The sequence below is a fragment of the Herpailurus yagouaroundi genome, unplaced genomic scaffold (assembly GCF_014898765.1).
Source record: "Herpailurus yagouaroundi ecotype Mexico unplaced genomic scaffold, PumYag 28, whole genome shotgun sequence".
Classification (NCBI taxonomy): domain Eukaryota; kingdom Metazoa; phylum Chordata; class Mammalia; order Carnivora; family Felidae; genus Herpailurus; species Herpailurus yagouaroundi.
In genome coordinates, this window is record NW_024412376.1 from 92,831,458 (window position 1) to 92,847,377 (window position 15,920).

The 15,920-nt window shown below is 35.1% G+C and overlaps 1 protein-coding gene across 5 annotated transcripts in view; it reads right to left on the reverse strand.

Annotated features, from left to right (window-relative positions):
- CCSER1 (coiled-coil serine rich protein 1) overlaps positions 1-15,920 on the reverse strand; it is a 1,345,367-nt gene that overhangs the window by 760,334 nt on the left and 569,113 nt on the right. For all 5 annotated transcript variants that reach the window (XM_040478447.1, XM_040478431.1, XM_040478439.1 and 2 more), the window contains one exon: positions 3,455-3,538. In XM_040478447.1, the coding sequence (XP_040334381.1) occupies positions 3,455-3,538 (84 nt within the window). The remainder of the gene's footprint in view (positions 1-3,454; positions 3,539-15,920) is intronic.

Sequence of the window (15,920 nt, forward strand, 5' to 3'; positions counted from 1 at the left end):
TTGTTTGTGAAAATATTTTATAATATCAATACAAGCTATTTTGATAATTTATTAACAACATAAAGGTATTATTTGCATAGCTCATGTCACATAGGTACAGCTAGCCAGTACCCTTCACATTACTTCATAACAATGCAGAGAAGATTTTGTTGTATTATAAAGCACTTAGAAGTAAGTGTATGAACCAATTGTTTCCTGATTACCCATAACAAAAATTCCTGCCCAAAGAGTTTGTCTTCTCCAGTTAGTTGCCCTAACACTTCTACAACCACAGGACACTCTGGTATTCTGATATTTAATATTCTCTTGTACATCATACAATACATGCAAATAATTAGCTATTGAAAAAAAAAAACAATAAGTCTCACCAAGGTGAGTGATACATACAAATTTCAGGGATAATAATTTAAAACATCTTGAAATTGTTCCCAAAAGTACAAACCTCTTATTTTTGTTTTTCTTCTTCTTAAAGATAAACAGGAAGGAATAAATTCAGAGTATGATTACAAAATACATTCTTATTAGAAATGCAGTTAATAATATGGATAATTTGCCCCAAAATCAATATATAATCTAAAATCAGAATTATTAGGTTTCTTAGCATATTTATGCTTTGCAAAATCTACTAACCCAGAAAAAAAAGTGAAGTTAAACCAACATAATTCTGAAATCACAGAGTAAAAATGCTATTTAAAATGTGTATTTAGTGCCTGAAAAAAATATATAACTATGAAATATAACCATAAACATTAACATTTTGTGCTATGAACTAAATTGTGTCCCTTCCAAACTTGTATATTAAAACCCTAATCCCAGTGTGATGGTATTTGGAAATGGGGGTCTTGGGAGATGCTTCAGTTTCAATGAGGTCATGAGGGTATATGTAGCTCTCATGATGGGTTCGTGCCCATGTAAGAAAAAAGTTAGAACTCTCCTTCTTGTCCTCTCCATGCACATGCACTTAGCAAAGGCCATGTGAGCACAGAGTAGCCATCTGCAGCCAGGAAGAGAGCTGTCACCAGAACCCAACCATGTTAGCACCTTGATCTTGGACTTCTAGCCTCCAGGACTATGAGAAAATAAATTTTTTAAACCATCCAGTCTATGGCGTTTTGTACAGCAGCTCTAGCAGCCTAAAATGCAATGCAAAGGACTATTTATGTAATGGTCAAAGGAGAAGCCCATCCGTTCTACCGAACTTTTTTTTCTTCATTCAAACTGGGTATCAACAGATAGACATTAAACCTATAACATACAATTTTATTGGGGATTATAATAACCCTGAAGCAATGGTTCTCAATTCGGGAAATTTTGCCCCCAGAAGACATTTTGCAATGCTTTCTCTCTCTCCCTCTCTGTCTGCCCTTCCTCTGCTCTCTCTCTCTCACTCCCTCAAAATAAGTAAATAAATTTTTTTAAAAAGTTAAAAAAAATCTTTTTGAGAGAGAGAGAGAGAGAGCTCATGGGAGCAGGGAGAGGGCCAGAGGGAGCAAGAGAGAGACAGCAGGCTCCCAAGTAGGCTCCACACTCAGTGCAGAATCCTGAAGTAGGGCTTGATCCCACGACCTTGGGATCATGACCAGAGCCGTAATCAAGAGTCAAAAGCTCAACCAACTGAGCCACCCAGGCACTCCTCTGAAATGTTTTCAAATTCTTAAAGGTAGGTAGGTAAAGTATAAAAGTAAAGTTTAATGTCCACCTTGTCAAAATGTCACAAGTTATTTGTTATCAGGATCACAAGTGTGCTAGGACTTAATTTTTAATGCATCCAAGTGAGTTGTATAGCTTTTATGTGGTTATACCCTTCCTCTATGCTCCAAATCCAGTTTTGATGATGCCCTTTTCTTTTCAGCAACATCTCTCCTTCTTTAAGTCCTTAAATCACTTACACACTTTCCTCTTCAGCTATAGTCCTCTTTAATAAAACAAACTTTGTTTTCAGAAGTTAACATTTTCTTATTTAAATATCCAAGATGGTTATGCAAACTACATAGCATAAAAATGGAACAAAAACAAACAAAAAAAAAAACGGGTACGAGTTAACCCACCAAGAATAAGCATTCTGACAAAGGGAATAGATTTTCTGTTGTGTTAAAACTGATGATTATTTGCATCCATTAATATCTACATGATTTTCATTCAACTTAAATATTTTTTTGTCTACCACATAAACAAAGCTTGGTCACATAACACGTACCTCTGGAGTTATGTTAACTACAGAAATGTTTTCCTAATGTAATAAAATAAATTTACAGTAAATCTATTACTTATTTAGAAAAGGTAATTCCAAGTAACATAAGACATGTTCCTTTTGTCTGTAGTACTATTACTATTTTAAATACTGGTTTATAGGTTTTCTAAAGCAACAATAATAAGCTCATGAGGCCAATAACCAGCATCAAGTCAATCATAACACAGTCCCAATAAAGGTCAGGTTTCAGTTAAAACATTATCTGTTGTCAAGAACCAATGAAATGCTCTAAATCTGTCCCCTATTTCACTAATATGTTGAGAATTCTCAGAAGCTTGATGGTCTATAAAATCTGTTTTCTCATTTAATTGTATCAAATAATTAGGTAATATATCATTGTTAATGTAGTCAACTCTGACATCATCCTAAAGAATATAATTGGCTAGGATTTGTTTTTTCATCTTGATAACGAGTCAGGCTCTTTTATTGTTTAATACTTCTTCATTTTACTGGTATTATTAAGAACTTTTGATGAATTAAAATTCCTTTCTCATTCCTCTCTTTTTCATTCTTATTTTACAGATCATTTTTTATTAAATTCAGAGTAAATTTTATTGCAAACTATTGTTAATGTACATATATAAGTTGAAAACACATACTTAAGTAATGCACACTGCTGTTCTTGTTACCTACCAAATATATTTTCAGGTTATGAAGTTTAACTTAATAAATTTTGTATAATGTTGCATTTTAAAAACCCCTGAAAATATCAATAAACATTTAACATTTTGTGTAATTTTATATAATATAGATATCACATTAACAAAAATTAGGTTAATACATTTTTGGCAGCTTTATGAAAATAAAAAGTACAATCTATTTTTGTTTAAGATTTTTGAGTACTTTGCTTCATATTACATGATCATATCTCTAGGTAGAGCAGTATGAAGTTAAATCACACACTTTACAAAATAAAATATGACCTTAGTCTTTACAATTTTTGATAGATAAAACTAAAATATCTAATCTTGGTTTAGTGATCTGTTTCTGGAATTATACAATGTTCAGTATAGATTAGAGACCATTCTATTTTTCAGATTTTCAAACCTCACATCTGTAAGACTATAAAATTGATAATTAATCCGATTGAAGTATTAACAGTTTATACATAATATTATTGTTAACAAAAAAGTTGTTGGAGGGTTTATAGCAAATAACCTTGCAAGGAAAGTATGTTTGTGGGCCAATATTTTTATCACTTACCAGCTCTTCCTGAAGTTGGCAAATGAGTTCATCCCGCTCTTTCAGCTGCAGCTTCAGCACTGAGCATTCATCTTTCATTATATCCTATAAAAACATCAAAGAGACAGCATAATAGGCTTAGCCATTTCACTTTGCTCTTGATAGGAAAGTCAGCTTCACACAGTGGGAGATAATTGCATATGACTAATGAAACTCAAATTTTCTACAGTCTGGTATTTTTCATAATATATTCTAAGTTGCAAGATAAACAAGCTAATGCATCTGAAGATATTATTCTATATAATATACACAGGTATGTTTTTTTAATCAGTCTTTTTCTTTAATATCCATTTGTCCATTTTGTTGCCTAAGACAAACCAGTGAGTCATCCTAAAGTCTTTCCTCCCATTCTTGTGCATACATAATGAGTAGAAAAATGGCTATCCTCTAAAAGAGATACTTTTACCTATAATTTGTTCCCCTGCTATAATTAAATATTAATTCCCAAACCAGTTACCAAGTTATGGTCTTTATCTTTGATGGTGTCTCTATAATACTTGTCCCTTTCACTAGAGCACTATCTTTGGGCATTTTCTTCTCACTGTGTGTGTATGCTCAGCCACAGCCTCTATGTACACAATTCATACACATCCGTGGCCTATATTACTCTATGCCTATATTACTTCTAACTCTCAAATACAAACACTTAATCTAGACACATGTACCTTCCAAGCCTCAACTCATAAATAAAACTACTTACTGAGCATATACTCAGCATTGTCCCATAGACATTCCAGGGCAGCATTCGTCTCATCATTTTCCTCTACCTGGAAACCTGACTTCTACTTACTTCTCACATGTTTCTATTTCCTAAAATAAGTAGGAAGCCATCCTATACTCTTAGTTTTTACTCACTCTGTCCAAATCTGATACCAAAGTCTTTAATCTCTATTTCCTTGATATTTCTTAGAGGCACTCTTCTCTATCTTCATTGACTTACTCAAGGTGTCCATTGTTTCTTTCTGGCTTAATGCAGTGAATTTCTGAACTGATTTTTCTATCACCTTCCCTATCTGCTAGAGATATTTTCCTAAATGGCAATAAATTACATCCCTTCTTATTTAATAGCTAATCACCTCTTTCAGGAAAATAAAGAAGTCAAACACTCTTTAGCATAGTATATAGTGCCTTTCGTTATCTGCTACTTGCTTATTTCTGGAGCTTCAAAGTTTTTCATTTCCAACTTTCTTAGAACCATTGATCATTCCTACAGAACTGAAATACAAAATGTTTTATGTATCCTGATTTACCCATACACAGGTCTGGACTATAAAGTCTTCTACACATGGCACCTCTCTATTCCCCACAATTTCTTGTGCTTTTAGAGACATTTCAAACATTGCTCCTTATTCCACTAGAAAGCTTCCCCTTGTTGGCCAAGACACCCCTTGAGAGTAAGGGCATGTTCCATAGCATCTAAAACATATGTCATTTCATGCAATATTAATACTTCCAGCGTTGTTTGCTTGTTCCCCAGCCTCATTGTGTTTTTTGCCTCCTCCACTTCAGCAGATAGGCTATTTCATTAGCACCAAACACTGTAACTGATGTGCAATTACTCAAATTCACATTTCCTTTCCATAAAATTACCAAATAAGAAATGTTTACATTAGGGGAATTCCCATTTCTTCTGAATCCATTAACCTTATCTGAACTGACAAGGAGGAAAACAGCTAATGGCTTAGAAAAAATAGTACTTGTTCATTCTGGTTTTCATGATGTTAATAATTTGTACTTCCTCTAAACTAAGTAATAACAAATGTATGATTTGAATTGACTAATATCTCCTTTCATCTGCTTGCAACCAGCTTGCCTGGGAGATGCTCATTACCTCTGTACCTTTCCTTTTGCACTATGCCTATTTCTTCCCTAAATCACAGGTTTTCATGGATAGAGTTTACACACATTGTTTTTAATACATATTTTAACAGATTTTATTTTTTAAAAATTTTTTTCAACGTCTCTCATTCATTTTTGGGACAGAGAGAAACAGAGCATGAACGGGGGAGGGGCAGAGAGAGAGGGAGACACAGCATCGGAAACAGGCTCCAGGCTCCGAGCCATCAGCCCAGAGCCTGACGCGGGGCTCGAACTCACGGACCGCGAGATCGTGACCTGGCTGAAGTCGGACGCCCAACCGACTGCGCCACCCAGGCGCCCCTAACAGATTTTAAATATTAACAAAAAGATGGCTTAGCTTGCCTCACAGCACAAAGGTAAAAACAGCAAACTTAAGAGGAAGGTAAGAGAATAATCAAGCTTCTTAGAATCAGAGATGTAGAATCAAATTCGTGGTACTTCAACTAAGCAGTCCTGTGACTGTGCTAGTAACTTTTCTGTGGAGGTTGAAGATAACATCAGATGATAAACTACCTGATGGCAAAAACTGCATTGCATTAGTACTTATGTTCCTAAAGTCTTGCATAAGATCTCACTTAAGAAAAAGAACTCTTAACATAAAATAAAATGTTGTCACAGGTGAATTCTCCAGGAGACAAATACAGAGGTGTGGTTAAGGTTTATTTATAATAAAAGGTCCATTAGAGAGTAAACCCACATAAAAAGAAAAGAAGAATCAGACTTGGCTAGGGAGGAAGTTGGACCAAGACCCATACCTGACAAACCTCTGTCATCTAAACGAAGAGGTCCAGAGCCAAGGGTGCCTGTTAGAGGAATCCTGTGTTGAGAGAATGTAGGCAGGCTCTTGTACCACTCCCTGTTCAGTCACTGGGTGCTCATGAAGGAGAACTAAATGTCCCCACAACTATATGGTCAACTAATCTTCAACAAAGCAGGAAAGTGTATCCAATGGAAAAAGTCTCTTCAACAAATGGTGTTGGGAAAACTGGACAGCAACTTGCAGAAGAATGAAACTGGACCAATTTCTTACACCATACACAAAAGTAAATTCAAAATGGATGAAAGACCTAAATGCGAGATAGGAAACCATCAAAATCCTAGAGGACAATACAGGCAGCAACCTCTTTGGCCTCAGTCACAGCAACTTCTTACTAGACATGTTGCCAAAGGCAAGGGAAACAAGCGAAAGTGAACTACTGGAACGTCATCAAGATAAAACCTTCTGCACAGCAAAGGAAACAATCAATGAAACTAAAAGGCAGCCTATGGAACAGGAGAAGATATCTGCAAACAACACATCTGACAAAGGGTTAGTATCCAAAATCTATAAAGAACCTACCAAACTCAACATCCATAAAACAAATAATCCAGTGAAGAAATGGGCAGAAGACATGAATAGACATTTGTCCAAAGAAGACATCCAGATGGCTAACAGACACATGAAAAGATGCTCCACATCACTCATCATCAGGGAGATACAAATCAAAACCATGATGAGATACCACCTCATACCTATCAGAATTGTTAAAAGTAACAACACAAGAAACAAAAAATGCTGGCGAGGATGTGGATAAAGGGGAGCTCTCTTACACCCTTGATGAGAATGCAAACTGGTACAGCCACTCTGGTAAACAGTAGAGAGGTTCCTCAGAAAGCTAAACAGAACTACTCTACGACCCAGCAGTTGTACTACTAGGTATTTACCTAAAGGATACAAAAATACTGCTTCGAACAGGCACATGCACACCAATATTTATAGCAGCATTATCAACAGTAGCCAAATTATGGAAACAGTCCAAATGTCCATCAACTCATGAATGATTAAAAAAGAAGTGGTGCATATATTCAATGGAAGATTACTAAGCCATCAAAAAGAATGAAATGTTGCCATTTGCAATGACATGGATAGAGCTAGAATGTATTTTGCTAAGCAAAATAAGTCAGTCAGGGAAAGACAATACCATATGATTTCACTTACATGTGGAATTTAAGAAACAAAACAGATGAATATGGGGGACAGAAAAAAAAAGAGAGAGAAGCAAACATAAGAGATTCTTAACGATGGAAAACAAACTGAGGATTGATGAACAGGAGGGGGGTGGGGATGGGCTAAATGGGTGATGGGTTAAAAAGGGTACTTGTGTTGAGCACTGGGTGCTATCTATTGGAGAATAATCACTAAATTCTACTCCTTGAAACCAATATTACACTATATGTTAACTAACTAGAATTTCAATAAAAATTTGGAGAAAAATAAAAAGAGAGAACTAGATCTCAGCTGCTGTTACTTATTCATTGTCTCAGGTTATCCAGAGATGAGACTGACTTCAGCTAGAGAGCTGAGGCAGGCCCTAAAGGCAGGAGTTAACAGCCAGAGGCAGTCAGCTAACTGTAGGATTTGCACTTACTTCAGGAAGTGGTCCTTTACTGAAAGAGGATCTGGGCATCTGCCTGAATCTACTACAATTATATATTTTTTGTAGATTATTTATCAATAATATTTTTGTATATTAATGGTTTTATTAATTAATTTAAAATGGAATATTTGTCAATATTGTGACTAATAGAATTGTAGAAAAAAATGGTTTTCCAAAAATATGCTCACTTTATATAATTCTCAGATGTTTTTTTCCCCCTGGGAAACTTTTTCAAGAAGTTCACAATCTCAGAGCTTTAAATCAGATAGGTGATAATATATCATTTGCATTTACTTATGGAATAACACATTAATATCATATGTTATCAGAAGCCAACTTTTATAAAAGCCTTCACTATGAATGACTGTGCAAATGAATCTTAGTTATCTAGACTTTCATTCTTAGTTGTTATATATACATGTGCCAATATTCACAGAAGTATTTGCTTAACAAACAAAATAAAAAGTCCTTGAATACACCTACTCTTAGGGGAAAACTAATAGCAATATTCCCTCAATATTCTCACTGTATTTGCAAATGTGTGGAATGTATTTGGCAGGATGATCTACTGAGTTAGAAATCATATTGATTGTAGAATTAGCTGGATTTTAATATTCTTGATTTTTCAAATGACGTTATTTCATTAACCTGTAGGCTAATGTAAGCAGTTTAAGCTTGTGCTTATTTAAATGTATATTTCTCATTCATAAACTATATGCTTTAATAATTATGACATCTTCTGATTCTCATTCAAGCATAATTAATTTTTAGGACTATAATTCAATTCCATTATTTCTAAATTCAGTAATTATTTATAAATGTGGAACTCATAGTGTGGTAGATTAAAGATGTCTACAAATCATTTTTTTACTATTCCTACTGAAAGATGGAGGCCAATGCCCTCTCCTTGGATCTGGACTGGTTTTGTTGTTTGACCAATGAATACTGCAGAATTAAGTCCACATGACTTTCAAGACTAGATAAGGTCAGCTTCCAGGACTGCTCAGTTAGAATGTTCCTTTGTCAGGTTACTTCCTTGCAGAAAGAAACTAACCTAGCCATGCTAAAAAGTAAAAACACATGTACTTCTGTTAACAGCCCCCTATCAGCTTCAAAAAGACACCCAGCTTTAATCGCCAGCCATCAGAGTGAGCCATCTTGCACATCTAGCCCAGTGGAGTCTTCAGGTGACTGAAGCTCACAACCAATTGCCTAACTTAAATTACTCCCAAATTCCTGACTTGCAAAATCATAAACAAAATAAGATTATCATTTTAAGCCATTAATTTTTGGATGATGTGTTATAGATACCACAAGCACATGTGGATAAACTCTGAATTATTAGAATTAGAATTAGTATAAATTATGGCTCATTATAGTTATATAAAAATGTATGCAGCTAATTTTGAAATATTTTGTGATTTAATTTATGATTTTTGTGATTTAAAGTTATAGTTTAAATAGTGTAATTTTCACATAGCTCATTTTATGCATGAAATGAACATTTATGTCATCATTGCATAAGTTACTAGAGAATCAGACATATAGATATAAAAACAGCTTACAAATTATCTTATTCTTGTACTTTTATTTGATAAATTTGGAAAGTCACAGCCAGATACATAGATATTTGGGTAATTTGTCCCAAATTCAGTTAGCCAACTCTAGTACCATACATCCTATAATTTATTTTGCCTAGAATTAGAATCAACTCATTGTTTTAGACTATTGTATAAACAAATTAAGTACCAAAAAAATAAAAGGCAAGTAGAATCTGTAAATCACTTTGAAAATGATCTTATGCTAAAATTAGAAATATAGGTTTAAAAAATCACATAATTTCTAACTCATAAACCTCACATAATTCCTCAAGTAAAATCATTAATGTAATTCTTGGCTACTAGTTACAAAAACACGTCAAAATTTGTATTGAATCATCATGACTCTTTCTATTTATAGACCTCTGGTCTTCTCTCAGAAGGGCTTTATGATTTACAAGTTATTTCCTAATTCTTACAAATAAAAAGGTCAAAAGATTTTTAAAAAATAAAGGAAACAGACAACTCTATCAGAGTAAAAAAGGACAAAATGTTATGAGTAAGTGGAAAAAGAGAAGAAATAAATAGGAATATGGTAGGAGCGAACAGCAGGGTAGAGGTTAGAAAACACAAAAATGTATAATAACCAACAATGTATTTTGCAGCTCTACCAAAATAACTGACCTCAAATGATTCTTATGTTTTTTTTAAAGGATTTTAAATCATTTTTTAAAATTAATTAATTTGGGGGGGGGAGTGTGTGTGTGTGTGTGTGTGTGTGTGTGTGTACGTGCCCATTCACAGGGGAGGCGGGCAGAGAGGGAGAGAGAGAGAATCCCAAGTAGGCTCCTTGATGTCAGCACAGAGCCTGATATAGGTCCTGAATCTACAAGCTGTGAGACCATGACCTTAGCTGAAATCCAGAGTCAGACACTAACCAAATGAGCCACCCAAGTGCCCCTGATTCTTGGGTTAATTGAGTTCTAGAGCAGCATACTACCTGTAATATCTGAATAACTAGTTAAATAAATCAGTGTAGGTACATAATCATCTAAACAGGACCATAGAGGAACTGTTTTTAAATACTGAAAACAAAGTGAGGTGACCAACTCTTGGTTTCAGCTCAAGTCATGATCTCACAGTTTGAGTTCAGGCCCCACATCAGGCTCTGTGCTGGGAGCATGGAGCCTACTTGGGATTCTCTCTCTCCCTCTCTCTCTGTCCCTCCCCTGATCATGCTGTGTCCGTCTCCCTCTAATAAACAAACAAACAAATAAATAAAGCCAATAAAAACACCACTCTAATTCTTTATTTAGTATAAAATATACCAAAACATTGGTTTGTGAGCATAAGTCATTCCAGAAACAATCTTATAATCTAAAGCACTTTGAAGCAAATTTCAAGAACCATTGGCTCAGTTGTGATAATGTGACATTTAGTGTCATGTACTACTCGTATTGTAAGACATTGCTCATTTATCAAGTAAAAATTTATTAGAAATGTTGGCTTGTCTTGCAGAACACTCACCAAACAAGTTACTTGAAATCTAAGGTTTTACCATAATTGAAAAAAAATCATAAATCATTTCAGTATCAATAATTGCTAAATGATGAAAAAGTTTCTTTTTACATTCAATTGAAAAGATTCTAGATTTGACTTTATACAGTCACTTAAGAGATGAACTGACATTTCATTGATTTATAGTGTTTTTTTCCTAAATATTGTTTTCATAGAAATATAAAAATAGAAAAGGCATAGTAGGTGTTCAAAGTGAATATCTTAGAAATGTATTTTTTAGCATATACAAATCAGGAAACAGCATTATTCATTGACACAGTGGTATATTGGCTGTGATTTTCAAGCAATCAAAGAAAAGTCTCCTTGGATATTGGCATAATCTTTTCATTTGGAAGTCTACTCTTAGGAAATCTTAAGATTTCCTAATGATCTTTATCACTCAAAAGATAATGATGACTATATCTGATATTTGTATAAGGGCTTTATAACTTGTAAAACACTTTTAATTTACAGAATTTCTTTTTGCTATCAGAATATTTCTTGACCAGTTATTGGACAAAAATCATACATTTCTATGATAAGTAAGGGCTTTAGGCATAAAAATGAAGCAGAAAAAGCAATTGCAGCAAAGGTCAAACAAAAGGAAACTATTAATAATAATACTAAGACCCTTAAGCTGTGCTCAATAACCTCTCAACCAAATTCATTGTAATCCTACATTTTTTGGAATCCTTAAAAAATTAGACTCACTGAGAAATGTGCTGAGATGTTAAAATAGTTCTATGAGACAATGGGCTTGTCATTTCTAAGTTCTTATAGTCCTATTAGGTTCACTTTCTTGCATTAATTACAGCCCATTGACAAGTCCTTGAGACAGGCAGAGTGGCCTTCCTCTAGGAACTCAGCTGCCTCCAGGATGACACTTTGCTAAGGGCAAAAGGCAATCTTAGCTTAACATTATCCCAACCTTCCAGGACTCTGTATGTCTACTTTAACATATAAAAATTCCTTTGGAAACCTCCTTTATCTCTACCAGCCAAATATATGTTAGCAATCATCCTCCAAGCATATGGCCCACTAATATACATCTGAATGGTCTCCTGACTAAAGTTTTATTAAACAATAATAAATTATCTTTTCCTAATAATCTAGCCTCCTCAAGGTCCTGGAAACCTTGCTTTGAAAATTGCTTACAGACTTAAGCTACCCTCACCCCTTCCCAACTTAAAAGTATATAATCGGGGCACCTGGGTGGCTCAGTGGGTTGAGTGCTGACTTCAGCTCAGGTCATGATCTCACGGTTCCTCAGTTCGAGCCCCACATTGGGCTCTGTGCCAACAGCTCGGAGCCTCGAGCCTGCTTCAGATTCTGTCTCCCTCTCTCTCTCTGCCCCTCCTCCACTCACCCTCTGTCTTTCTCTGTCTCTCAAAAATAAATAAACATTAAAAAAAAATTTTAAGTATATAATCAGTCACCAGTGAAATCCTAGTGCAGCTCTTCCACCCACGATTCCTGTCCCTGTGCTTTAATAAAACCACTTTTTGCAACAAAAACATCTCAAGAATTCTTTCTTGACCATTTGGTCTGAACCCCAACATTTCCACATCAATGATCCTTATAAAAACTATTCAAAGTTTTCACTATTTTGTTATTTGTTTCATCCAGGAAATTTTTGATTAAAAGTAAAATTAAAAACAAACATTTGTGTTTCATTTTCTAAAGACTTCTTAAAGTGATTGTATTTTGTAGGCATAAAGATAAAAAAAAAGTTTCCTAGCATCAAAGAATAAGTTAGTAGGCATGACCAATTAGTTTCGTGATCTGCTAAATCCGTGGATTTCATCAAAATCAATTATGAACTATACTTAAGACATAAATGTCTTATAAACTCATCAGCAATCATCTCAAAAAAGAAAGCCAACAAGTGGTAAAGTAATATTAATTTATATTGCCCCATTGAACTTGCTTGGTACAAAATTCTTGGGGGAAAAATATCCTTAGGAGATCTTAAGATTTTCTGATACCAGCATTTTTTTCCCTCACAGAAGACAGACATAATTGGTACATTATACCTGTATTTTTTAAATAAGGTAGGTGATTATGACCCTTCCCACAATGTAGACTTTACAAGAAAGAAAACTGAAATGGGTTAGAAATATCTGTTAAACATTCCTGTTATGAAGTCACACTTGCTTCCTTTTCATGTTTTAAATAAGAAATAGGGAACCTCTTATCCCTGAACATCCTGAATGAAGTAAGAGAATTACGTCTGAACACAACTATAAGCTTAGCTTCTGAGAAGGAAAAGTAATCAAAGACAGCAAACACATGCCATTCCCCACCTAGAAGTGTCTAACAAAGTTGTGTTATTTTTGTTTTGTTTAAATGCTATCCTGACCCAGTTTTGAGGCTTTGGTTAGAGGACATTTAGTTAGACACCCTTCTTGAACAACTAATTAAGTCCACATTCCAAATACTTCTCTTATTGGGTCCTCACATTTCAGGGTCATTACATACCAGCCCTACAGAATGAGGTACCAGGTAACTAGGGATAGCCTCCGGGGCCTCTTTCCCCAGAGTTCTTGAAATTATTGAAATTAACCAATCCTCAGAGAGCCCTAGAAATCTAGCTAACCCCATGCTGTTTGCCATACATAAATTGCCCCCTACAGCTGAAGTTTGCTGTTACTCTGCAGCCTGAGGGCAACTTCCTGCATGGTCCTCTTTAGAGGCCTTCTCTCCTAGGGAAGTGTAAGTAATGGAGGTCTGCATTTCAGGAGTGTCAGTGTGTGGTGTCTCTCCATTAAAAGAATCTTTAAATCTCATAAAACACAGTGCCTGCAGGGCATGCTGCAGGTAGTGGGCACCCTTCTGCCATTCTCCCAGGACAAAGGAACTGAGCCAGCTCCTGGGCCCTGGTCATTTATATGCCCTTCAGACAGAGAGGAAGGGCAGTGGGAATAAAATCAATATATTATATCCTGCTTTATAGAGTGCTGAATTGTGACAATAATGAAGAATACAGAATAAGTAATGTTTTAGGATGTTTTTCAAGGATTCTAGCAGACTTGTAGAAGTCTGGGGAGGAGAAAAAGCAGAAAGCTAGGAATTGTGCATAATGTGACTCAATCTAAGCAGTGGTTTCAGGCAGTCTGGGAGGTCAGGAAATTAAGTTGCAAAAAAGCAATGAATATTAGCTGATGCTACAGATCACAACTACAAAATATAAATCTGTATTGGACAGTAAGGAAAGGAAATAAGGTCATGCTTTGTTCTTTTTTAGAGCACTAATGGATAGCAACAGCATACACAGTGGTATCTTCAAATACTCATTATATGTACATTGTAAAACAGGAATCTTTGAAGATGGCATATACATGAATTTGGAATAAGTAGCTTTTCAATTTATGAAATAGATATACTTTTGAATGCCTGCTTATGTAGTGAATGCCTGAATACTGTGCCCAACTATATAATTAACTTCCATGATAAAACAAAAATTTTGGCTTTAAGATTCTATAAATTAAAGTTAAGAGGACTGACAAGTTTTAGGTTATCATTAAACAACACTGAACTATTCTAAGAACTATTATCTAATAAAGGGAAAACAAAACTATCAATCGAACAGTGTTTTTCCTGTTACCTGTTGCTATCTCTCTTTCAGGATAGAGAAGATCGTATTTGAGTGTTGTGTCACAGTTTAGCTGTGTGAACTGGCACAAATCAATTACTGATAACAAAACTACAATTAGTTGAAATTCTGAAATAATCCCAAATGTTTTGCATACATCATCAGTGTATACTCACCTTTTTACCAGGAAGGTGGTATTAAGCACATTTTTCAAGGTCTTAGCAATTTCCTATACCATAGAACTAAAAAACAATGACCAAAATAAATCCAAGTCTGCATTAACACAAAACCACTGTATCTCAGTAGTAGTATGCACTACTTTGGAGAGATTCAATTTTCTTCATAAAAGGAGGTTCATGGTATGTATTTTTTCCCACAAAGATTCATTCAAGTACGTATAAGGGAAACAGCCACAACTAGGCATAGTAGGTAGATTGTCTAAAACAGCACCCCCAAATTTGTCCGGCTCTCATCTCTAGGATCTATGAATATGGTATCACTCAGGTGGTTATTATGTTCTATAGTACAGTTGACCTTAAAATAGGGAAATGATCTGGGTGGGCCCAGTCATATGAAGCAGAAGTCGGATATATTTCAAGCGTGGTAAGGATTTGACTCACTATGTTTTGATAATTGAAAGGGCTGTGTGAGAAGGGATATCAGAAGGAGATGAGAGAAACATCCAGCAAAGAAATGGAACCTCAAACCTTCAATGTCAAGGAAGTGAATTCTTCCAAAATCAGGGATGGACTGAAAGACATCCTAAGCTCCTGATTAGAACAGCTGAATGAGACCTTAATTTCAGCTTTGTGAGACTCTGATAAAAGACTTGTGTTTTTTTAAGTCAGCAAGTTACACACACAAATACAGAGATTAAGGTAATAGAATTAGAGAAAGCTTTCTTGAGAAAAAAAAATATCTAATCAGAATCTCAATGTTCAGAAGAATTAGTAAATGATTAAAGAAATGGAAAAATTTTCCAAGTAAATGCAGGACCATGGGAATTTCTGGAGTCAAAGGAAACCATTGCAAGAACTCAGGGAACAAGTATTTCAATACAATAGTGTGGAGAGATATACATTAGCAAGAAGATACAAATAAGGACCAAATCACAAAAGACATTTGTGACATAATAATAAGTTGTTTTATTCAGAAGGCTTTAATGTATCAATAAAGAATTTTTATCCATGGAATGGTATGATCAGATTTACTTTTATGCAGTTTACAGTAAGTACACTATGGAGGATGTGCTGGATGAGACCAAGACCAGAGATAGGAGGCTGGTTTAATAATCTGGGAAAGAAACTATTAGTACTTAAACTAAGATGTGGGGAGCAACTGGGTGGTTCAGTCAGTTAAGCACTGAACTTCAGTTCAGGTCATGATCTCACTGTTCATGACTAAGTGCCCATCAGCCCCTCTGCTGTCAGCACAGAGCCCGCTTTGGATCCTCTGTCTCCCTC